At 47.8% G+C, this 23,457-nt stretch overlaps 1 protein-coding gene and 1 long non-coding RNA gene across 4 annotated transcripts in view; one reads left to right on the top strand and one right to left on the bottom strand.

The window, feature by feature from the left end:
* ARHGAP22 (Rho GTPase activating protein 22) overlaps positions 1–23,457 on the bottom strand; it is a 193,494-nt gene that overhangs the window by 155,119 nt on the left and 14,918 nt on the right. Inside the window, exon 1 of one of the 3 annotated variants that reach the window (XM_073241237.1) lies at positions 11,118–11,563. The exons of the other annotated variants lie outside the window; for them this stretch is intronic. Coding sequence (XP_073097338.1) covers positions 11,118–11,151 — 34 coding nt within the window. The 5' untranslated portion in view covers positions 11,152–11,563. Of the gene's footprint in view, positions 1–11,117; positions 11,564–23,457 lie in introns of those variants that run through there. 3 annotated transcript variants of the gene reach the window in all.
* LOC140850447 (uncharacterized) overlaps positions 1,633–23,457 on the top strand; it is a 31,313-nt gene continuing 9,488 nt past the window's right edge. Inside the window, exon 1 of the long non-coding RNA XR_012133299.1 lies at positions 1,633–1,750. This is a non-coding gene — a long non-coding RNA (uncharacterized lncRNA). The remainder of the gene's footprint in view (positions 1,751–23,457) is intronic.

Here is a 23,457-nt window from a genome sequence, read left to right as displayed (position 1 = left end):
ATCTTGGTTTAGAAGAAAACTGCCAACAGGATTTCTCCTACTTATGGTCTACTACCAGATGATGAAAATGTTAAAGGGCATGAGATAACAGATTCTGTTCTTCTAATCAGAGAGGCGACAGGCAGAAGACTTGCAACAAGAACTAGTTTTCCTTGTTTAGGCTGTGGGTGCAAAGAGGCTGCATGAGGTCACAGAAGGGCACAGGATTGGGTGGCCCAAGGCCTCAGCCTCTTGCAGCTCCAGATTTCCATATAAAATCAGGAGCAAAATATAAATGCCATCTACTTCCTAGAATGTAGTGAGGAAGAAATGAACGACACTTTGAAAGTGCTTTGTAAACGGACAAGGGCTGAGTGAATGGTGGTCAGTGCTGTTTCTTATTACCGCAGTCTGTCTCCCCGCCTCTGAACCTTGCCCGGGGCATTTAGCACTGGGCTTGCTGCCTCTGCTCCTGTTCATATTAGCAGAACATTCACCAGGAGCCTGGGATCAGTGGAGTCGATGTAATTCAATATTGATTATAAAATTTCATTTCTGCCTGCCTGTGAGCCATTAGCTTAGATCAATACACTCTCCACCCTTGGATAAGTAACCACTGAGGCTGTTGATTTCAGCAGAGTCAGGGCAGGTCTCTGGCTGTCTGGATCAGGCAGCCCAATGCAGCCTCCTGGTCCAAGCCTAACCTAGTTCAGGCTTGTCTGGCAAGTAAATCATTTATTCCCTCCTTCAAACAAAAGGTCATGGTCATTATCTAGTTCTCTGGGGCCAGAAGTCCAGCATGGAGCTCCTCTCTCCAGCATCTGGTGGTACCGTGTGTCCTGAGTGTCGTAGAGCGCTGGTGCTGTGAGCTTTGAGTAACTTCCAAGGGGAGAACTCTTTTCCCAACAGCTGGTATCTGGAAGGGGAGGCAGGAGGAGAGAGGAGACTTGGGTTCTCCGTGCTCCTCTCCAGGACACACACAGCCACCTTCATCTTCTGGCACTTGGGCCTCCAGCCAGCGGAAGACAGACTGGCAGATGGGGACCGGGGCAGTGTCCAGAAGCCAGGGAACCTGGCTGGCAGCAGCTAAGTGCTCTCAGTAGATATGCTCTGACAATGCCCCCGTGTCCCCTCACGCCCTCTGCAGATGGCAGAAGGAACACCATTGCTCCCACAGCATTTCCTGGATGTCCGCTCTCTCCTTGCCCTGCGAGTCCCTCCCTGCGGACCCACTGCCGCACTTCAGCAAGCATCATTGTCTAGCCCTTTGTCCAGCCATGTCACTCCCTTATTTAAAGCCCTACTTGGACGTGGGACAGCCACATCCCCTCGTCCCCTACAGCCTTCCTTCGCTGTAGTCACACCCTGGGCTCACAGCTGCCCTGTGTATGTGTCTCTGGATCTTGACACATGAGGCTTCCTGCACCCAGGATGACTTTCCCCTCCTGATGCCTGGTGAGGGGTGGTGCATAAATAAGGAAGTGCCGACAGCTTTCAAGAGCCTTTAGGTTTTGAATCCCAGCACTGCCTCTCCTGGCTCAGTGCTCTTCCTGGCTGGCAAGATCTTTAATCTTCCTGAGACTCATTTTCCTCACCTAAAAAGATGGGGCAATAGTGGACTCTTTCTCAATAGGAGTGTTTTGAAAATTAAAGGAAATTACATACATAGTAGGTATAATGGGACATTAATATGGAAGCTCCAGCAGGGCACCAAGACACGAGAGATATGACATTCTAAAATGAGGACCAGACCCAAGCACACTTTGAAGAGGTGGGTGGACATCAGGTATGCGCACCTGGGGGTGGGGGTGTGGAAAATTGTGCTGGTCTTGTATTTTGCCGGTGAAAGCTAGTCTGAAGCATTTCATTACCCAGGAGTGCCCAGACTTGTCACGGGGCCTTGCTGGGCATAGCAAGGGAAAGGGGCAAATAAAGTTGCTTCATGAGTTGTGCTTGTTATAAGGCATGGTTACATTAGTTCAGTAGATATCAGCTATGGTTATTGTTATTAGTAAATATTTGGTCAATGCAGAGGCATAAACCATATGTCTGACTCCTCATGAAGCAGGGAGGTGCAGGTATCTGAGTCTGCAGTATTAGGGCTGGCTAATTTTGTCAGGAATACAGTGAATTGGAATACATCAGCAGCCAAAGCTGGGATTCTTCCGCTCACCAGGTGGATAGCGTCAGGCTCACCTGAGCCCGCCACAACCTTTGCACCCCTGGCCGGCACAGCAGAGCCCACAGCACTCTGCACCCTCATGAGGGCACGTCCACAGGGTGCCCACCCTCCTCATCCCATCTGTTCCTGACTCCCTCCCCTTTCCCACTGGTCTGCTGCTCAGCCAGGCTGCCTGTCCACTGAACAAATCTGAGGCCAGGACCGAGTGGGTGGCAGTGCCCCACCTTAGGTTTTTGCCCTTGTAAGTGGCAATAGTGTTGAGTACCCGCCCTTGGAACAGGCGCTCATGAGCAATCAGGCCTTCAGCCTCCCTGGGGTGTGAGCTGCTCAGTGCACCATCCTGCCTCCACTGGCCTCTGGATGGAGTTATATTTGGGGACTGAGGCTTCTTGGGCCTCAGGGTTCTTCATTTAAGCTGCTTTACGTGTTGCCATTTTGAGCATTTTACTGAAATTATTCTGCCTCTGTTTTCTCCCTTGACCCCTAGGGTTAGTCTAAGGCCCATTCTAAACACTCAGAACCTATTTTCTCACTATTTTCCTTCCCTAAAGAGGAGAGTGCAAGGATTCTCTGTGGCCTTTTATGTGTTAGTGATGAGGGGGTCATATCCTATGATTCCTTTTTTACAAAATTTAGTAATAGGCCAAACCACTCCATGGAGAGAGAAATCAGAGGTGCATCTGTCAGCCTGGTTGTGAGGAGGGTGAGGAGGGGCTGGGAAGAGAGGAGGGCCTTCCTGGCGTTACAGGAGGTGGTCTGTATCTTGATCTTGGTGTTGGTTATTTGAGCCATGCACTTAAGATTTGCATATTTTACTGTATGTAAATTATGCCTCAATTTAAAAAAATAAGGAAGAAAATATTAGAAATGAACAATGAAAATCCTAGAATAAGGAGGATTCATAAAACCAGGCTCCAATATACTTTGAGGCCACTGTTGTTCAAAGATCCCCAGCTTAGCAATTTTTATCCCCTGGGGCTTGTTCTAGACTTTTTGCTAATCCAAGGGCCTCTGATTCATTTCAATTCTGAGCAAACTTCTGGAAGGGAGAGATAGGAGAGAGCTTAATCCTCTGTGCGGGGCCCAAGGCCCAGCCTGGGGAGAACATCCAGGCTTGGGACCAGAGCCCTTGGCCTGGAATGAGGACACCACTGGGAGGATCCCCCGAGGCCTTCCTTCTCCACCACAGGCTCCTGTGTGGGGGGCCTTCAGACCCCACCAGGGCTTTGGCCCAGACGCTGGTGCCACGCTCCAGGAACAGTTCTCAGGTGCCGCCTCCCGGGCACGCCTACGAGCCCTACGAGCCCATGATCCTCTCTGCCTCTCAGGCACAGCCAGGTTCTGAGTCACCTAGGTAGGTTACTGTCTCTTTGCTGCCCCACTCTCAGGGCCCAGAGGTGGCCTATCTCAGGGAGCCCTCACAGCACCCAGCAAGCCCAGGCAAGGGGCAGCATGGCATCACCTGGGCATGTCCCAGAAAGCATGTCATTCAGAACAAAGCAATCAGAGGAGGTCAGTGAACTCCATGGTCATTGCTGAAGAGCAAGCCTCCTGCTGGAACTGGTATGAGGTCACATGACCTCTGGGCTTTCAGCCCTCAACCACAGCCCCAGGGTCCCACAGGCCTTGGGATGAAACCTGCCAGTCTCTTGTTCTTCCACTCCCTTCCACTCCTCCACCCCTAGAAGCAGCCACTTTCAACCTTTTTAATTGGTTCCTTTGGTATTTATCTCCACATTTTTAAACAACATTCATTTATTGCCCCACCCCTTTTTTCAGTTTCTTCCATCTAGTTAATTAACATGTCTCTCACCTCACATATTTATGAGAATAATTTAAGTTCTACTCTCTTAGGAAATTTGAATTATGCGATACAGCATTGTCACTATGTCACCGTGCTTCACATTAGATCCTCACACCTTATTCATCTTATAGATGAAAGTTTGTACTCTTCTACCAACCTATTCCAATTTTTCCCACCTCCCAGCCTCTGGCAACCACTTTCTATCTCCCCTTTGTTTCTAAGAGTTTGCCCCACCCCCTCCTTTTTTTAGATGCCACATATAAGTGAGATCATACAGTATTTGTCTTCCTGCATCTGGCTTATCTCACTTAGCACAATGCCCTCAAGGTCCATCCATGTGGTCACAAATGGCAGGATTTCCTTCTTTCTCATGGTTGAATAATAGTCTAGCATGTGTGTGTATGTGTGTGTACAACTTCTTCTTTATCCATGTATCTGTTGATGGACATTTAGGTTGTTTCCATATCTTGGCTATTGTGAATGATGCTACAGTGAACACAGGGGGTTGGGGGACAGATAGCTCTTTGAGATCCTGTTTTCATTTCCTTTGGATATAGACCCAGGTGTGGGATTGTTGGATCATATGGTAGTTCATAGCGTTTTGAGGAACCTCCATGCTGCTTTCCATTGTGGCTGCACCAATTTACGTTCCCACCAACTGTGCACCAGGGTACCCTTTTCTCCACATCCTTGCCAACACATATCTCGTCTTTGATGACAGCCATTCTAACAGATGTGAGGTGGTATCTCATCATGGTTTTGATTTGCATTTTTCTGAAGATTAGTGATGTGGAGCACCTTTGCATGTACCTGTTGGCCATCTGTATGTCTTCTTTGGAAAAATGTCAATTTAATTCCTCTGTCCTTTATGAAATCAGATTGTTTAGGTTTTTGTGCTATTGAATTATATGAGTTCTTTATATATTTTGGATATTAACCCTTGCATCAGATACATGATTTGCAAATATTTTCTCCCATTCTATAGATTTCCTTTTCAGTTTATTCGTAATTTCCTCTGCTGTGTGGAAGCATTTTGTGGTTTGATATAGCTCCACTTATTTATTTTTGCTTTTGGCACCTTTGTTTTTGGTGTCAAATCCAAAAAATCATTGCCATGACTGATGTCAAGAGGCTTTTCCTCTATGTTTACTTATAGTTTTATGGTTTCAGGTCTTACATTCAAGTCTTTAATCCATTTCAAGTTGAGTTTCTGGTTTGAGGAAGGAGTCTAGTTTCATTCTTTTGCATGTGACTGTCCAGTTTTCCCAACACTATTTATTGAACAGACTGTCCCTTCTCCATCATACATTCTTGCCTCCTTTATCATAAGTTAATTGACCATATGTGTGTGAGTTTATTTCTGGATACTCTACTCTACTCTGTTGATCTTTGTGTTTGTTTTTATGCTAATCATGTCTTGATTTTTTCCTTTTACATATTATCTGTTGACTTTTTACTGTGGAAGGTAAGGACTTTACTTCTTTCACTCCCCTGCCCCACCACACATAAGAACCCACCCATCCTCTCAACAGTTATACTGTAATTTTGGTTTGATCAATATGCAGAATTTGCATTATTAGTACTACGTAATTGCTAGTCCCAGTTCAGCTATGTATTATACTATAATAACTTCTTCCTTCATGCATCATTTTTTGCTTTCCCTAGAGTTAGTTCATAACAGCCTTTTTTTCCATTTGCTTAGTTTTCTACTATATATTAATAATTCAACCTTAAATATTCCAACATTTGTCTAAATCTAATCTCCATGTGTTCAGATGCAGTAGGCATCTTAAAAACATCACTGCCTTTTATTACTCAAGGAATCCATACTCCCCTGGAGGCAGGCAGGGCCCCCTGCTGCGGTCTTGGATTGTGGGAATCACTACCCTGGGTTAGGGAGTGAGGTCAGAGGCCTCAGCATTGGACAGACTTGAATGTGAGTCCCCCCTTCCTGTTGGCAGGGAACCCATGATTCTCCTCCCACACTTTTAAAAATGGGAATACTAATGCTTCATCATAGTTTCGTTACAAGAATTAAAAAAGTATGGTGGAAATGCCTGGAACACAGACGGCACACAATAAACATTGGTATACTTCTTGTGGAAAATCAAGAATGATAAGGCCACTGAAAATACTTCATCTCACTTACAGAGCTCTCTCTCTCAATCCCCAAAGTACTGACCAGGCTCTGCACATTCATCACAGCTTCAAAGACTCTGATACTCCTGCTAGGGAAGACAGCTGAAGCTGCTGTCGCTTTGCTCATCAGTCTAATGATTTCCCCTTCAAGAGAGAGCCTCCTTAATAGCCACATCAATTTTATTTTAAAATATTCTAAACAAAGGCAGAAACTCTAAAAGAAAATGTTAATAGATTGATGACATAAAATTAAAAACTTATGTCCATCTGGGAAAAAGAGCTCTAATGTAAAAAGCAAAAGGCAAGCAACAAACTGGGAGAATATTTGCAACATTTCAGTCAGTCAAGGGAGAGGCCAAGTTTCCTATGGACCTGGACCAGTTAGGACAGAGCCAGTACTCTGCCTTCCAGGCTAATGCTTTCCCACTATTACTCATTCCTCCACCTCTTCATTTGAACTCTATATATTGAGTGCCCACCAGGTGCCTGGCATTGAAGTATAATGATAGGCAAAACCAGAAGTGGTCCCTGCCCTCATGGCACTCTCTGTCTGGTGGGGTGACAGGTAACCTCCAGCTGTAACCAAGGCCAATACTGCAAAGAAAGGAGGGCGTGGAGCAGAGGATCTAGCTTAGGTTGGAGCGTGTGGGAGGACTTCCCCAGCTGGTGACACTTGTGAGAACTGGAGGGTGAGTAGGAGTTAAGGAATGTGTGTGTGTGAGAGAGGCAGGGAGAGAAAGAGCGGGAGAGGCCGTGGCATTCCAAGCAGGGGAAACGGAGTAGGGCTTCCTGTGGTAGGAGACCGGTAAACAGTTAAGGAATAGGACGAAGGCCAGTATGGCTGGAGCCTGGATCTCCAGGCTGGAGGAGGCTGGAGGAAATTGAGAGGAGTTTGAGAGTGGCTAAACTGCAAGAGAGGCCTTGGGGACCATGGTAAGGACTTTGGATTTTATCCCAAAGAGCAATTGGGTTAACTCAAAGCCACTGAAGGATTCCAAGTTGAGGCTAGGGGAAGAGGCTGGAGGTGGGTGCATGGATGGATTTACATTTGAGAAGTTGGTTCTGGCTTTGGAGTAGAGAATGGATGGGGCCGGTGGGTGTGAGACAGTCTTATTGCCATAGCCCAGGTTAGAGATGATGGCCAGGGGAGGATAAGGACATGAGGATAAGTGAAACACGCGGAGGCAAGAGCTCTTTGGGAGGTAAAGTGACAGAGCTGCCTCCCATTCCACAAGCTTGTGGAGCAGGGAAAGGCCACAGCCATAAACCTTTATGCTGGGCAGTGCAATGGGCACAAAGGAGGCCTCAATCAAGACTGGGGATACACAAATCTTTGAAGAAGTAAGCCCTATGATGGTAGGACTACAGAGAGGAGAGCAACTCCAGTCAGCTGGGGTCATATCAGGGTCAAGGGTCTTAAGGTTTTGTTCTGAGGATGGTCTGGAGAGACAAGGAAGCAGATTTAGTTCTGATCAGGGGCTCCCTAGGACCGTATGAGCAAGGCAGGGAGCACAGAGAGCACAGAATGCACAGAATGTGGGGTGGGCATGAGGGAGGGGAGCAGGGCTCTATGGAGCCCAGGAAAGGAGGCACCTACCCGCCTTATGTTTTTATTTTCTATCTTGAAAAAGAAATTGAAACTTTTACAGTGAAACAGAGCATGCAGACTTGTGATTTACTCCACTGTATACATAATAAATTCATGAAGTTTTAGTGAATTCATACTATTTTTCTTCTGGGAAAATTGGTGTGAGTGGGGGCAAGATATCTCCCCCATTCCCACTCTGGGAATATGGCAGTGGGGCTCAGTGGAGGAAGACACAGCATCAGGAAAGGCTCACCGCAGGGGACACTCAGAGCCAGGCAGGAGCTGAACAGGGCAGGGCCAGCCACACCTGGCTCCAAATGGCCTGGTCAGGCTTTAGCAGGCCATGACGAGCTAGGGATGGGTCTAAACTGGTCCTAAGTGAGCAATGAGTAGCTAGAATCACTTATAGTATCAGTGTCCAATTTGAGCTGGTTTGAACCAATCTGGGCCACTTTCCTGATATCAGTTTGAATTGTGTGATACACTTAAAACCAAGCATACATAGCCAATTTTGAGTCATTTCTAGTTCATTTGGGTGTGTTCTCACTTTTTGGAATTATTTGTGTGTTGCCCTCTTCCTCATCTACCTCTATGTCTTGGAAGCAGAACAGGTGACCAAACTTTGCTCTATATGCAGGTAAGTGACAGTAGGGATTTGCCTGGGAGGGCTCAATCCTGACACCTCCCCTTCCTTATGGAGGAGACATGGGGCTGGCCTTCAGGGCTAGCAGACTCCACATGCTCACTCAGGGCTGGCCTGCACGGGCACCTGTCGGAAGCTAATTGCCAGCATGACTCTGGGGAAGGGTCCCGGAAGCCCCTCTCTGCAAAGCAGCCTTTTGACCAGACCCCTGAGGCTGACTCAGCTGACTTGGGCTGACCTTACCCCAGAAATTGACCCGGTCTTTTCAGCAACCCAGGGTCTCTGCATAGTGGTGCGGTCTGGAAGTGTATCTAGAGTATGCATAGTCTGGGGCAGTTGGGACAAGGCAGTGTCTGGAGACCAGGGGCTGTGATTTGCATAGCATGACTTACAGTGTATATAACATGCATCTTGCCCAGCTCCTGAAAGGTTCAATGGGGGATAAATTTTAATCAAAGTTCTACCAGAGCCCAATTTCTTTAATTTTGGTCTGTATTTCTCCAGAAATGTGCATAGGGAGTTATTCCTTAACATGCTGCAAGCCTGACCCCATGGGATCCACTTCCTGACCTGGTCTCTAGCATCATGCTGTGCCTGCTGTGGCTTCCTGCCCCCAGCTCCAGCTTCCGGCCCCTGTGTGCCCCTCCCATGGCACCTGCACATGCTGGTGCTTGTCCGGAATGCAGCCTCTTCTGGCCACCACCCTTTGCCAAGTTAGCTCCCTGTCCACCTTCAGCTTGTAGCTTAAGCACCTCTTACTTCCCCTGGACACTTCGTTTGCAGCATATGCTCTTGGTAGGCTCCTTGGCATCATTTAATGATTGTATACTTTTGAAGGTGATTATCTTATTAGTATCTGATCAATATCACCATAAGCTTCATCTTTTCACAATAGCTTACCAGATAGTATCATCTAGTGGAGGGTTTCTTAACCTTGATGCCACTGACACATTGGGCTAGATAATTCTTTGTTGTCGGGTATGTCCTCTATGTTCTAGAGTGTTTAGCAACATCCCTAGTCTCTACCCACCAGATGCCAGTAGCACCCCTCAGGTGAAACAACCAAAAGGTCCCCACACAATGCTAAATGTCATCTGTGGGACAAAATCACTCCTGGTTGAGAGCTACGGATCCAGAACAACTGTAAGAAGTTTGGGAAGTCAAAGCACGCTTCCTGAGAGCCCCCTTTGCTGAAGTGCTGGTCTCTTTCTAGACCAGCCCTTGTCTGATAGACATTTAAGATGAGCCACACATGTAACTGTAAATGCCCTAGTAGCTGCATTAAAAGAAAAAGAAAAAAACAGCTGAAATTAATTTTAATAATATATTTTATTTAACCCAATATATCCAAAATACTGTCATTTTAGCATGTAATCAATATGAAATAATTATTAATGAGATATTCTATATTACCTTTTCTCTACTAAGTCACAAATCCTAATGTGTATTTTTTTCAATGTGGACTAGCCACACGTCAAGTGCAATAGCTGCACATTGAACGGGAGTGGCAGGCTGGATCTGGGTTCTCTCAAAGGCCTGGCCTGGCCCACTGCCTAGGTCATTACCAGATGGCACCTGCCTCGCCCAGCAGAACCCTGCAAAGCATTTCCTTGCCCACTGGGGTCCACAGATTAGAGTCCATCCGGAGCACCCCATGGACGGATCCTCAGGGCTCTGACCACACTCTGGAGGGCTGGCCTGCTGGGAAAGTCACCCAAGTGTCTGAGGTCTGCTAATGAGATGGGAGTGCTGTGCAGGAAGCTGCAGGGTCCCTGCCACACACCGGAGGAGATTCATGTTGTTTCCAAGCTCCCCAAGTAAAAGCTCCGCACCCCCACCCACCCCCAGCACCATCCATCCTCATTGCTCACAGGAGAGGCTTGGCCCCGGACAAACACTGGCCACCTGAACAGACAGATACATTCTGTTTTCTTAAAAGACTGATGTTCTCATCTAATATGGCATTCTCCCTGGTCGAGAAGTTGCTGTCCAGAGAGATGCTGTTCCTAATCCAGAGAGATGCTGTTCCTAGCCCTGGGATGTTAACTTTTTCGGGTGCTTTAATCAGGTGACAGGAATAAGAATGCATGTGAAGCTCACATTGGCTAGTGTCTCCAGGCCACTCTGCACTAGCCCCATCCTGAAGGACCACCCCTGCAAGGTTCCCCAGACTCCCATCTCTAACTCATCTCTGGATCAGCTGCCCTGGCACCCTCATCTCCCAGCCCTGCAGCTCACTGGGTGTTCTCCTGGTGGGAGTGCTTGTCTGCCTCTGGTCTGACTGAGGAATTGCTTCCTGCAGCCCAGCCTTGGCAGCTCCAACAGGCTCTGCAAAGCAGCCTCTCACACTGGGGGAACGAGGACCATTACCAGACCCCGGCTGTCTAGAGAAGCCAGGGTATTACCTTGCCTAGAGAGGGTAACTTTTGTCTTGGTTTCTGGGGCAAATCGTGAGCTTTCAGCATTTCTGTTTCAGCAAAGGAACAAAGTTTTTCCAAAGTTGTCACCTGGTCACTTTGAGCAACCCAGGGACTCTGTAACGCATAGAATATGGGCAAAGCCTGCACACCCAATAGGGCACTATGACAGCCTTCGCCCTTCTGTGGTCTCCGGTCTGATCCCTGTGGACCTCAGGAGACTCGTTAGGAAGGTACATCAGTCAGGAGGATGCCTCCAGAATGCCTGCCCCATCCGACCCCCAGTGTGGCAGCCAGCTAAGTGTCCGCACACGTTCGCCAAAAGATGCACACTGCCCAGATCCGCCCCAGGAAGTTGGACTTACCTCTTCTGGCTTGCCTGATCTTTGGGCTCAGCATGTTCCAGCAGCTGCCCAGCCAGAGTCGCTGGGGCCGATCATGCTGTCATCCACTTCCCTTTTCTCTTCCTCTTGCCCAGTTGCCCCTCATGCCCAGCTCGGGCCCCCATGGCCGCTGGCGTCACAGGCGAGGCACCCTTGGCTTCCTCTCCAGGCTCCGGACTGATAGCTTGCCTTGGACTACATAAACCTCAATGCATTATTTATCCGTCCCAGAATTAATTCCCATCCAAGAGAACCATGAAGAGGCACAGCAACGGCGGCGGATCAATCACCGGGCCAGGGCGGGGCGGCCTCGCTGTCCCTCCGCGTGGCTGGGGCGCACGCGGCACTGCCCATCGCTGGCGGCGGGGAGCGCGCTGGCTGGGCTCCCACGTGGGCGGGCGGGATGGCGGGTCGAGGGGAGGGCGGAGCGGCCGGCCGGGCGGAGCGCTAGGTCCCAGCGCGGGTAGACTGCTTCCCGGGAGCGGATCCGCCCTGTGCGCAGGGAGGGCCCATCGGGAAGCGTGCTGCGGGCCGGAGACAAGAGGCTGCAGGAAAGCCGCGCGGCGCGCACCCCCAGCCAAGGCCGGGGCGGGGAGAGCGCTCTTGGTGAGAGTGTAGCCGAGACCCAGGGCCCGGGTCCAATGAGATCTGCTCTGCCTGATATTTCCTGCCAGGAGGGCCTAGGAGGCAGTTTATGAGTTCGCAGTTCCAACTGTTGAAAGACAGGTGTGTCTTAGAAGAAGCTTGCAGCCTACGCAGCTTTCAGATCTTCACGGGATGGGACCCCCTGAGAGGTGCCTGATTGGGATGTTAACTTCTCCCGGTGCTTTAATCAGGTGACAGGAATAAGAATGCATGTGAAGCTCACATTTCAGGGCTGCACACAGTAGGATCTCAAAAACTGTTCACTGAGTGTTGACTCGCTAAGTTTTGCTTCATACTAGCATAATTCTGAAGAGTGTATGGTGGGGCTTTTGGGTGATTCACCCTTGAGATCCTAAAAATTGCCCAAGAAATGCAATCACAACAATAGCTATCATTGATTGGGTACCTACTATCTGTCAGGCAATGAGATTGGTGCTTTATATTCAACAGCTCATTAATTCTCAGATCCTCAGAGGCAGGTGCTATTATCATGGCTTTTCAGATGCGAAGTGTAAGTCACAGCAATGTTAGGTAACTTGCTCAGAGTCACACAGTACTGTCCGGATGGGGATCTGAACCCAGGACTGTGTAGCTACAGCTCATGCTTTTCTGTGATGCCAGTCTCTAAATACCCAAATGCCAACTACTTCATGTGAACACTTCCTGGCTTGAGAGCCCTCGGTGAACTTGTGGGATGGGGAGGACGAGCCTTGTGCCTGTGTACTCGGCCCATTTGCTGTGTGTTAGCCAATTGCACCTGGGCTGGGTTAGGGCACTGGGCACTGTACAATCCTATTAGTAGTCAGAAGATAAGGGATTTGAACAATGACCTCTCTGCTTGGAATGGCTGTGCCCTGTCCCTAATCTTCATAGTGACCCTATGTCCATTGATCCTCAAAAGTTGTACTGATGTGTAATCAACTCTAGCAGCTGGAAGGGAAGACGGTCTGGAGGCTGGGGTTTTCTGCTGGGAGCCCACTGCAGCAGTCTGTGCCAGATGATGCTGTCTGCATTATGGAGAGGAGGGGAGGGCTGGAGAGGACCCAGCTGAGGACTCACCAGGATGTGGTGAATCTGTGCCCTTCCATGTGCTGCCCAGGCCCCTGTGTGCCTCCATGCCTTCCATGTGCAGCCTTTGCTCCTGCATGTGCCTATGCCTTTGGGTGAGAGGTTCACTCTCTCTGAAATATCCTTTCCTACACTGTTTCAGCTTCACAAACCTGACCATCCTGAGCAACTCCCCTGTGAAACTGTCCTCATTCTACCACCAGAAGGAGACTAAGCACTTCCCCAGGGCTTTTATCTGTGTCCCTTAGGCTGTACAATGTCCCTCCTCACTCCCAGCCCTAAGCCTCAGGCTGGACTCAGACCAGCCCTGTGAGGAATATTGGCTTGATGGGCAGATCCAAGAAACATCACTGATTGACAGAATTGCCCTCTTTTTCATTTTGGGTCAGGCAGAGGCTGGGTCAGGCTGGGACAGAGGCCCAGGAGGAGCGGGGAGGATACAAAGCTGGAAAATCTCATGTCTACCTCAGGGTCACAGGGTGAGGTCCCGCGGCCAATGACAACATCTTGAGCAATCAGGAAGCACTGTGAGTAATGCAGCCTGGACCACTTCCTCCAAGCCAGAGGCAGCAAATGCCCTGATGACTGAGTTTGGGTCCACTTGTTTTGGTTGAAACCACTCTGGGGTGCTTTTCCTGTGCAGCTGTTTCCCCCAATGACATTAAGTCACTGAGTTTACCCACCTGCTTTTTGGGGATCAATGTTGGAACTGGACAAAACCACAGAAACTCTGAGTTCAAGCCCAGAAGTAAAGCTGGGAAAATGGTAGGAGCTGGTCTGGACTCTGCATCCGAGAATGGTGGGGATGAGGGAGGGAGGGCAAAATAGCTCTTTCCTTCTCTCTGTCCTTACACCATTTGCCCAGTACTTCTCTGGATGAAGGGATCTGTGGGGTCAGTTGGAAGGGATATTAGCGCCCCTGCCTTCCTGAAGTTCACATGCCCTGCACTGTGGGGCCCAGGAGCCCTCCAGGCCCCTCTGAGGCTGCCGAGGGGGTCAGGGGGATGAGGACAGGAGCAGGGCAAGGGGATGTGCTGAACATGATGGCCTCCTGCAGGAGCCTTTATTTAAGGGAACTGCCCACTCTCCTCATCTACAGACAGGAAGCTGAAGCCAGCAGGGGACTTACAGGCCTCACTGTGAAGCAGAGACAGAGCGATGGGCCCCTTCCTCACTGTCCTGGCTGCCCTCACAGCACTGCCCCTCCCGGCAGTGGCCCCCTGTCTCCCTTTACTTGTTTCCAGCCTTGCGTCACTTCAGCATTTTCTAAGGGCTGCTCTGACCCAGGCACTGCTGGATGCTGAAGGGTGGCTACAGAGGATTGGGAGGGTAGAACTCTCCAGAAGACGTCTGCTGAAATGTACACGTCTTGGTAGGATGGTCACATGTCAACACCATTGGTCCAGAGCCTGGATGGCTTCAAATCGGTGCTTCTCAACCTTGGCTGCACACTAGGGCACTTTGAAAACTAACTAGTGTCCTAATCTCATCAGCAATGATCTAACTAGTCTGGCATATACATTGGTCATTGGGAGTTGTAAAAGTTCCTCTGGTGATCCAGCATGTAGCCAGGGTGAAGGACCACGGTTTTAGAAGTTAACTGCCTTCTTTGGGGGCCCCTGAAGCAGTCTTTGCTTGCTGTCACCCTGAAGGAGTCTTCTTCTAAGGGAAGAGCATCTTCCCCATTCGTCTCCCAGGCAGAAGGTAGAAAGGGGCCCTCTATCCCAAGCCTCTGCAGGAGACAATCCCCTTCCATGGAGAGCCACTGTACTGTTGTATGGCCTGTGCCCAGTGGTATCCAGTAGAGGGGAGAATGGGACTGGGTCTGGGCTCTGCTGGCAAAGCCATGTGTTCTAGCTAAGTGGGAGGGATCTGCCTCCAGGAGGGTGAGTCTTTCTCTTTCTTACCAAATGTCATACAGATAGCAGAGCCCTGCTTCTGTGTTCCAGAAGCTTCAGGAAGGGCAGGGTGTGCTCTTCTGGGGACAGAGGGGAAAACACCACCACCCTGAGTCTGGGAGCTCTGCACAATGGTCACCAGTTCTGGTGTCCCCTGGCTTCCTGACTAGAGTGATCTCTGTCCCTGTTGCCAGGAGGCTGATGCACCAGCAACTTAACATGTCACTTCTGTCCGTCCCAGGGGGGTGTGCTGGACCAGCTGGCTGCTACCAATGGCCGTGGGAGCTGATGGTTAAATTTCCAGGGATTTTGCAATTTTAACACAGACATCATTAGAAATTAAATGATATAAATTTACAACTAAATAAATTATATTAAAATCAAAGGTAATATATACTCAACACACATCCAGTCCGTTGATGGTGTGAATAGGACAAAAAAAGCTGACCCTTTCATGGATAGAAGGGAATTCTTCCTGCCTGACTGCCTTCCTTGGGGACATTGGTTTTTTTCCCAATACCTTTGAACTAGAACTGAACATTGGCTCTTCCTGGGTCTTGGTCCTTGAACTAGAACTATATAAACTCTCCATGATCTCCAGCTTGCCAACTGTAGATCTTGGGACTTCTCAGCTTCAATAATTGTATGAACCAATTCCTTACTACACATCTCTTGCTATCTATCTATCTATCTATCTATCTATCTATCTATCTATCTATCTATCTATCTATCATCTATCACCTAGTTTATTCTATATAATTTATGTACTATCTATCTACCTACCTATCAATCAGCTAGATCTATAGCAAGAGATTTACATATCCTCGATAGTGCTATCTTTGATATACATATGTATCTCCTATTGGTTCTGTTTCTCTGAAGAAACCTTAACTCAACTATATATTGAGCTGCTTCCACATCTCTCTTCCCAGCTTCTTGTTCAGTGATCATGCTGGCAGCCTGGAATTAATGGTGGTGGGAGTATTTACATCAAGAAAATCAGCAAACGCTATCAATCAGGACTTACACATGTTCTTCCTTCCAGAGAGCTGGTTGTTAGGCGTTTGCCAGCATGTCTCTGCTCATTCCCTACCACACTCACTCTGTGCCCCAGCCTGACTCCCTGCAGTGGGCAGAGAATGCTAGCCCTCCACCCAAATCTGTTTTCCCCTTCTGCCCGGGTACACCCATTTGCTGTACATTTCCCAGCCCCTTTGCAAGTTCAATGTGATTGTGTCCAAGCAGACGTGCTGTAGCTGCTTCTGGGCCTGGCCCACAGAACTTGTCCCCACACCATACCCTTATGCTCGTCTCCTGTCTCTGAGGCCACCTTGGAAGCCGCATGTGGAAGACGGCAGAGGCCCCACAGTCTGGGTTCCTGAGTGACTGAGTGGAGTCAAGCTCCTCTGTTGTCAACCTGGAAAAATCTTGGAGGATTAGGAGAGGAAGAGTGTAACAGAATGGGTCCTCTGTGTGACAGCTGGTCTTCCCACAGGTAGACTTGGCCTGCCCAGAGTTTGATGCATCCTTTTGGACCCTGCTTCAATGTCACCCCCCTGCTCAGTGCCCTGTGGTTAGCATTCAGCATCTTTAATATTTCCCTTATCACCCACGCCAAAGGCCACAGAAACGTTCTAAAAGGCCTCCTGCCAGACCTGATGAAGGTCTAACCCATAATTTAAATATATAAAACTTAATTACCTGTAATTATTACTCAGAATGAACCCATAATTTAAAAATTAACACATAAGCAAATCAACTATAAACAAAACTTTATATGCTGAATAAAAATATTCAGTATTTTTACATAATACTGCATTCTTGAAATACAATGTTCAATATGCTGAATTTGAAATATTCTTTCTAGATTTGTTAATTGCAGCATTGTGTGATTCATCAGAGGCGATCTTCTCTGCCACCCTGCGGGTGTTGCCCTGCTGGTACACTGAGCACCCCCTTGGTTTTGCCTGTGGACGCTTGGGTGCTTCAAGCTGCACTGTCCTGGAGGGCAGGGCCTCCTGGCCACAGTCCCTGGCCTCAGCCCTCTTACCTTAAAACTAAGTCGTCTCTGGCCTTTGACCTAATGCCTCCTCCAGATGCTTAGCTTGGCTTTTCATTTCAGTCCCACGAACTGCAGTCCATGGAACACCCTGCCATACATAGCCCAGGCTCTCAGAAGGCGCGGAGAGCCCTGGCCTCCTGCTTTTCTGGGTCTTTGGTGTCCTGGGATCCTGGGCAGAGAGTCAGAAGGAAAAAGTTGCAGAATCCAGGGTTGGACACTGGAAAACTACCCAGACACATCAGGCCAGAGCAAGAGGGCTCCAACTAGAACATGAGGCTTTGTTCGTAAAGGCCCTTAGTCATAAGTGCATCCTCAGGCATGCTTCCCAGGGCCCTGCAGCTCCGGTCTGAGGGGCAGAGGTGGCTTAGGGGTACTAAGTTGGTTCAGCCCCCACAACTTTTTGTTTCATCCTCTGTTTTAACATTTGTCACCCAGCACCTTTAACTCTGCAACAGCTAATGTCCAGGCAGCCGATATCCCAAGGCCTAATGTGTCTTGAATGGATGAATGAGTGGTGGGCTAGCGGGGTTCTCTAGTGGCAGATGCTGAGAGGAGAGTTTTATTAGGGATTAACACTTCTTCAGGAAATGTGGGGAGCAGGAGTGTCAGAGCACCTTGCCAACCTGTGTCCACCAGCCCACCTGAGAGCCCCAAAGCCAGGGTCCAGGAGAGGGGTCTGGATTTGGGTGGAGTGGCTCAGGACTATCTACTACTGCCATTTGCAGTCATTGGCTGGGGGCCTTCTTGAGAAGAGGGTGACCTCCCTTGGCCACCAGTCTTGCGTAGACATTGGCTCAGGGCCACACAGGATCAGTAGGGAGTCAGCCTGAAAGCCGAGGGTGACCCTAAACGAGCTAACAGCTGGAGTCATCAGCTGGTCCTGCTCCTTGCAGCTGGGCAGCAGGTTTTTTCTCAAAGGGGAGTCTGAGCAGCTCAGTTGTCTATCACTCAGGGGTTTCATGGAACTCACAGGCCTCATTTTAAAGCCTCTGTAAATGTTGAGTTCAGACAAATATTCTTCACCTAAGAATCTTTATGTGGAAAACTGTCTGGGCTCCCTATTTAACTGGACAACTTTCAGATAAAGATTTTATTCAGCTGCAAAGTCTTACTGGGTTTCTTAGAAGAGAAAGCTCCAGTTAGAGAGTTGGGACTGAGAGTATATGTGGGATTCCTTCAGCCCTGCAGGAGGGGCAGGAAGGGCCCCTGCCCACAGGCCTGACACCCTGGGCCAAGCAGGGTCCCTGCTGAGCTCCTGCTTATGGCAGACTGAGAGGAAGAAGGAAATATGACCTCACTAGTGGGTATCTGAGTTCTGGGAACATCATGTACTGAGGTTTCAAGGAGCTGTCACACTTCCCCTGAAGCCGAGGGTAGGGGATCCAGAGGTGGGGCTACTGCCAGCATCAGCCTCTGTAGGCTCAAATGACCAAACCTGTCCTCACTTAGGTCCAACAAGGAAGCAAGTCTGAAATTATTTCCCCTCCCCAAGAGAGTCAGATTTTAGAAAATGATGAATGTCCATTTTGGTCAGTTTTGCATTCTTGAAAAACAAGTCTTCCCTCTTGTGAAAACACCTGCTTACAGAAAGGCAGCAATTGGAACAGATGGGAAGAACAGAAATTTCCCAGGCGCCTTCTCTGGCAACTCACACCTCCCCAGGGTTAGGGTTCCTCCCCTGCTCCACAGCCCCCTCCTTGTGTTCTTCTCATCCTTGCCCCTCCCTTTGCGCCTTTAATCCCTCCTTCTGTCCCTGGCTTTTTTCTCGGACTTGACAAATACACTCAAGATTCCCCTACTCTCAAAATCACACCTTCCCTTTACCTCACTTGTTGTAGTGGGACAGAACTTGTTTTGGGGCTATACAGCATATGGCTGTCTTGGAGGATTCCCTGTTTTGGAGAAATCCCCCACTATCTCCCTTCTTGGAGGCCATAGGAACAGATCAGATATGGCCATGTGACCTAGGCTCAGCCCATTGATGCCCCTGCTGGATTTTGATCTAATCATTAGTGTGTCACAGAAAGACTAAGAGATGGTTAAATGAACTTCCCAGCACTGGTGGCAGTGACAATGACCTGCTATGATGATGGGGCCTCCCAGTATGGTGGCGGGGCCTGGTAGGAATGCCCTGACCATGCTATTTCTGCAAGAACATGATCCTTGAGCTTCCGGCTTTTAGGCTCTCTGGAGCCACCATCATTCTTGTCCATTTTCCAAGCCTGGTTTTCTGGCTCCCAAAGGGTTTTGTGAATCTTTGATATACCTCCAATAAATATCCTTTTCTGGCTTTAGCTAGTTTGGGTTGTCTTTCTATGACTTGTAACCCATGGAGTTCTAACTGATGCCCGGGTCAGGCATCAGGCCTCTCAGTCCCTGTTTTTATATTCTTCTTCTCTCTCACTCCCTAATCTCCTAACTCAGCACAGATGGTGCAGTCACCCACTTGTCCATTATCTCACAGATGGTATTTCCTTCCTTATTTCCCCAACTGTGCCACCAATTTAATCATTGCATGTCTCAGACTGGAAAATGATCCTTTCAGACCACGGCTCCCACTTCTACAGTCTGTGTTCATATTTCCCAGGTTCTCCTGTTGGTCATGACCCATACTCAGCTCACCATGGAGGTGCTGTTGGATGAGGACTTCCCACTCTGATAAACAATTCTTTCCTTCCAACTTTGATTTCATCCTCATCTGCTTCAAAATATAACTACTATCTGGGTATACTCCTCTATCCTTTGTGAGTGTCTGGTGCACACAATGCCTTACTTCAGCCTGAAATGCTGAAAGAAAAACTGTCAACCAAGAATTCAATATCTGGCAGAATTATTCTTCAAAAATGAAGGAGTAATGAACACATTCCCAGATAAACAAAACTTGAGACAGTTAATTGCTAGTAGATGTGCCCTATAAGAGATGTTATAGGGGACTTCAGGCTGAAATCAAAGGACAGTAGAAAGTAACTTAAATCCACATGAAGAAATAATGAACAGAGTAGAGTAAGTATATAGGTAAATATTTTAAGATGGTGTGAATGTATTTTTCTTTTTAACTTCTCTTTTTCCTTATCTAATTTAAAAGATAACTGCATAGAATAACAATAAATCTATGTGTAGGACACAATGTATAGAGATGTAATGGGTGATGATAACAATATAAGTGTGTATGTGTTGGGGGGGAAATGGAGATATATGAGGAAAGTTTTGTGTAATTGATATTAAAGTAGTATTACTCCACACTTAATTGTCATAAATTGAGCTGTAATTCCCAAGGCAATCACTTAGAAAATAATCCCAAAATATACAGTAAAAGAAACAAAGGAATTAAAAAAGTATGCCAGAAAATATCTATTTAACTCAAAAGAAGTTAGTAATTGAAGATGTGAGGAACAAAAAAGATATGTGACACAGAAAAAAACAGCAAAATAGCAGAAGTAAGTCCTTCCTTATCAGTAATTACATTAAATGTAAATGTATTAAAGTTTCCAATTAAAAGGCAGACATGGGCAGAATGGATTAAGAAAATACCATCCAACAATATGCTATCTAAAAGAGACTTATAGAAGTCCCCCCTTATCTGTCACCATCTGCTGCTTCCCAATATGGGGATCTGTGCTGACTTGGGGGTGGTCTCCTCATCACCACTGGGTGGCACACCTCCCTGGCCTTCCCCATATTCAAAATTTATTTTCATAATATTTTACTCTGGTTAATAAAAAAACCTAGTTAACATGTGAGCCCCCACTCTAAGAACAAAAGCCTCTGGTCCTATGGGAGCTACTTGCAAAATGTGCTTCTGTGGTCCCTGCCAGGATCATCAGACCACTGACCTAGCCTGGCCACCTCTGAGGACTGCCTGGTCCTGTCTGGTCCTCCTACAGCAAGCTCTGCCATCAAACTGACTTCCATGGACTGTCCTGGCTACCTCTGTACTCAAGGCCCACTTATCTCATTACCCCCATCTGGTCATCTGGTGCCAACCACAGCAGTCTGGGCTCTGTGTGGCAATGAGGGAAGGCTGCATGGTAGCAGTTTTGATTTAGCTCTGTGAGTATGTCTTAATTCTTACTGGGTTCTTCCAGAAAGCATATCATACCTTGTATAGCTTCGAGTCTCCAGGGACCTTAATAATGTGTCTCTTAATAATAATCTGTTGAATGAATGAATGAGCCATCTAGGGAAAATTTACAATGACACCTTGGCGGTAGGGTGGGATAAGGAGAGCTTATGGAGAAAGGGCGTGTCACTTCTGCCCCAAACACAATAAAGTAGAATGAATGATGGAGAGCTGCCACATGCCTTAGTGCTCCAGAACCCTTTGGAGCAAAGGAGTGGCCCTGATGATAAAAAAAACCTGGACCCTTCTCCCAGTTCCTTGACTCAGAGGAGCCCAGGGCCCACCTCCAGGTGGGCCCTGGGTTGACACACAAACTGCCACACTGAGAATGTTTTGGGGACACATCCTCAAAAGAGGAATCTGGCACAGAAAGTCGCTGTGACTCATTTGCTCTCACATTTCTCAAGAGGAAGTCAAATCGATCTCTAAATACCACTTCCTTAAATCACTACTGGTTAGAGTAACATTTTTCCTCCACGTGAATAAAATTCCTTAATATTGGGGTAGGTATGTATTTTTCAGTGACTCTTGTTGAATCAGCCTCTGCAGTCACACTTGGCTTCCAGTACCAGACTGGCCACTAATGAGAGGGCCTTGACTCTAGACAAATTAATCTTTCCATACCTGTTTTCTCTTCTTTAAAATGGGGACATGAATACCACCTGGCAAGGCTTGTTAAGATTAAATGAGATGATATATGCACATCTCTTTGGATAGTCTGGGAAAATGTAGGTTAAACACCTGGTTCCTGAACTTTAGGTCCCATCCTGATAAATCCCATCCAGCTAAAACATTTCCCTTCTGTAGGTTCACTTCCTCTTTTGGAAAACGTGGGATTTGGAGTAGACAACTTTCATGGCATCTTTCTGGTCTGAGCAAACATGACCAGGTCTACAGAGATAGCCATTTGGGGCCAGCTCTGAGAAAGATACATTCTCATGTTACCAGGAGAAAAGTGTGTTGAGCAGTTTGGTTAGGGCAAAGGGATTTTACCATCTTGTAACAATAAGGGGAAGCCCTGTTCCTAACAACAGTTGTCACTTCTCTGAAAATAATGTTGATTGTCTAGATAACCACACCTGAGCCACCATGCTGAATGAAGAGTAGATGAGATATTTACATAAAGCATATGTGATGCCTTGTGACCGCTCTGCTCCCCTGGTGTCTGGCACCTGGAGGTGTCTTAGAAAGAGTCAATCCAGGGAGGCCTGAGTATGTGGAAACTATTAGACTTTAGGGACCACGAGACCAGAGTTCAAATCCTTTACCTGCCAATGGGTAGCTTGTAGGTACTTTAGCTCAAACAACTCTGAGTTAATTGTGATCATGACCCCCTGGCTGGAAGAGGGACTGGGTGCAGACTGAGGGAGGTCACACAAGGAGCCAGGATGGGTCTGTGATTCAAGTCCTTGTCTGTCTGTCTCTAAAATTTACGTCTTAACCTAATCATAGCATGACACTGCTACCAGGACACACTGCAATGCACCAAAAGGCTTAAAAAACATGTACTTGATATTTGCAATATGCTCAAGTTCAGGGTCATTCCTTCCAGTAGTTACTTTGTATTTCTGCTAGGAAGCACTTTCCCAACTTTCCTTCAGCTTAAAGATGGATGATTCTGGCAGGAATTAGACCAGATGATGCTTACATTACCCACTTTGGCCAAGGAAAGGCCTCCCCACAACACTCATGCTCCCACACCTGCTTTGCTGGGCTTTCCTTCTGGCCCAGGCCAACTCATGGGATGGAAGACCTGATGGTGCCTCAGCCTCAAGGCACCCAGTAAATACTTTCTGTTCCACACCCACTCATGCCCAGCCATCCCAGGGTCCTAGCAAAGGCGTAGATTCATACTTGCACAGCATGCCACCCAACACAGAAAGCATTTCCCCAGATGCTTAGCTCACTTCCAGGAAATCTAGCCCCAGCAGAGACCTGGGAAAATGAGCCTCCAATTCTTAAAAGTAGCTATGTCCCTCCTATGATAGGTTGATTGCAAAAATCTCCCCAAGTCCACATCCCTCTGCATCTGTGAGAGACGTGTGTCTCCTGCACCCAGTGTTTAGCTCAAACAACTCTGAGTTAGTTGCGATCATGACCCATGTCAGCCTTAGCTGACAACTAGCAGCCATCATCACAGATGTGGGTGAGCCTGTGGACACGCCAGCCGAGGGGGGAAGAGTGCATGAGCCCATGAAAGCTTGACTCATCAGAATAATTACTTACTATTTGAAGCCACTGAGATTTACGGTGGTTTGTTGTACTAACCCCACCCCACCCCAACGTTGCATCCAGTTGTAACAGAGACTTACCTAGCCAGGCCTTTTTGGTTCTTTCCCATGTCCCAATTCTAGCCCAGGAACCCAGCATGGAGACCTCACAGGGAGTTGGCAAGAAACAGGCTGGGTTTGAATCCTGATGCCCCTAGAGTCTGAGCCTCTTAGAGCCTTATCCAGACTATGTATCTAGTCCTCAGGGCCATTGGGAAGACTTGTAAAAGATAAATGAAACTTCCAAATGGTGCTGAAA

The sequence above is a fragment of the Manis javanica genome, chromosome 7 (genome assembly GCF_040802235.1).
Source record: "Manis javanica isolate MJ-LG chromosome 7, MJ_LKY, whole genome shotgun sequence".
In the NCBI taxonomy this organism is placed as follows: Eukaryota; Metazoa; Chordata; class Mammalia; order Pholidota; family Manidae; genus Manis; species Manis javanica.
Note: the sequence above shows the minus strand (reverse complement) of the source record. Positions and strands in the feature narration are given on the sequence as shown.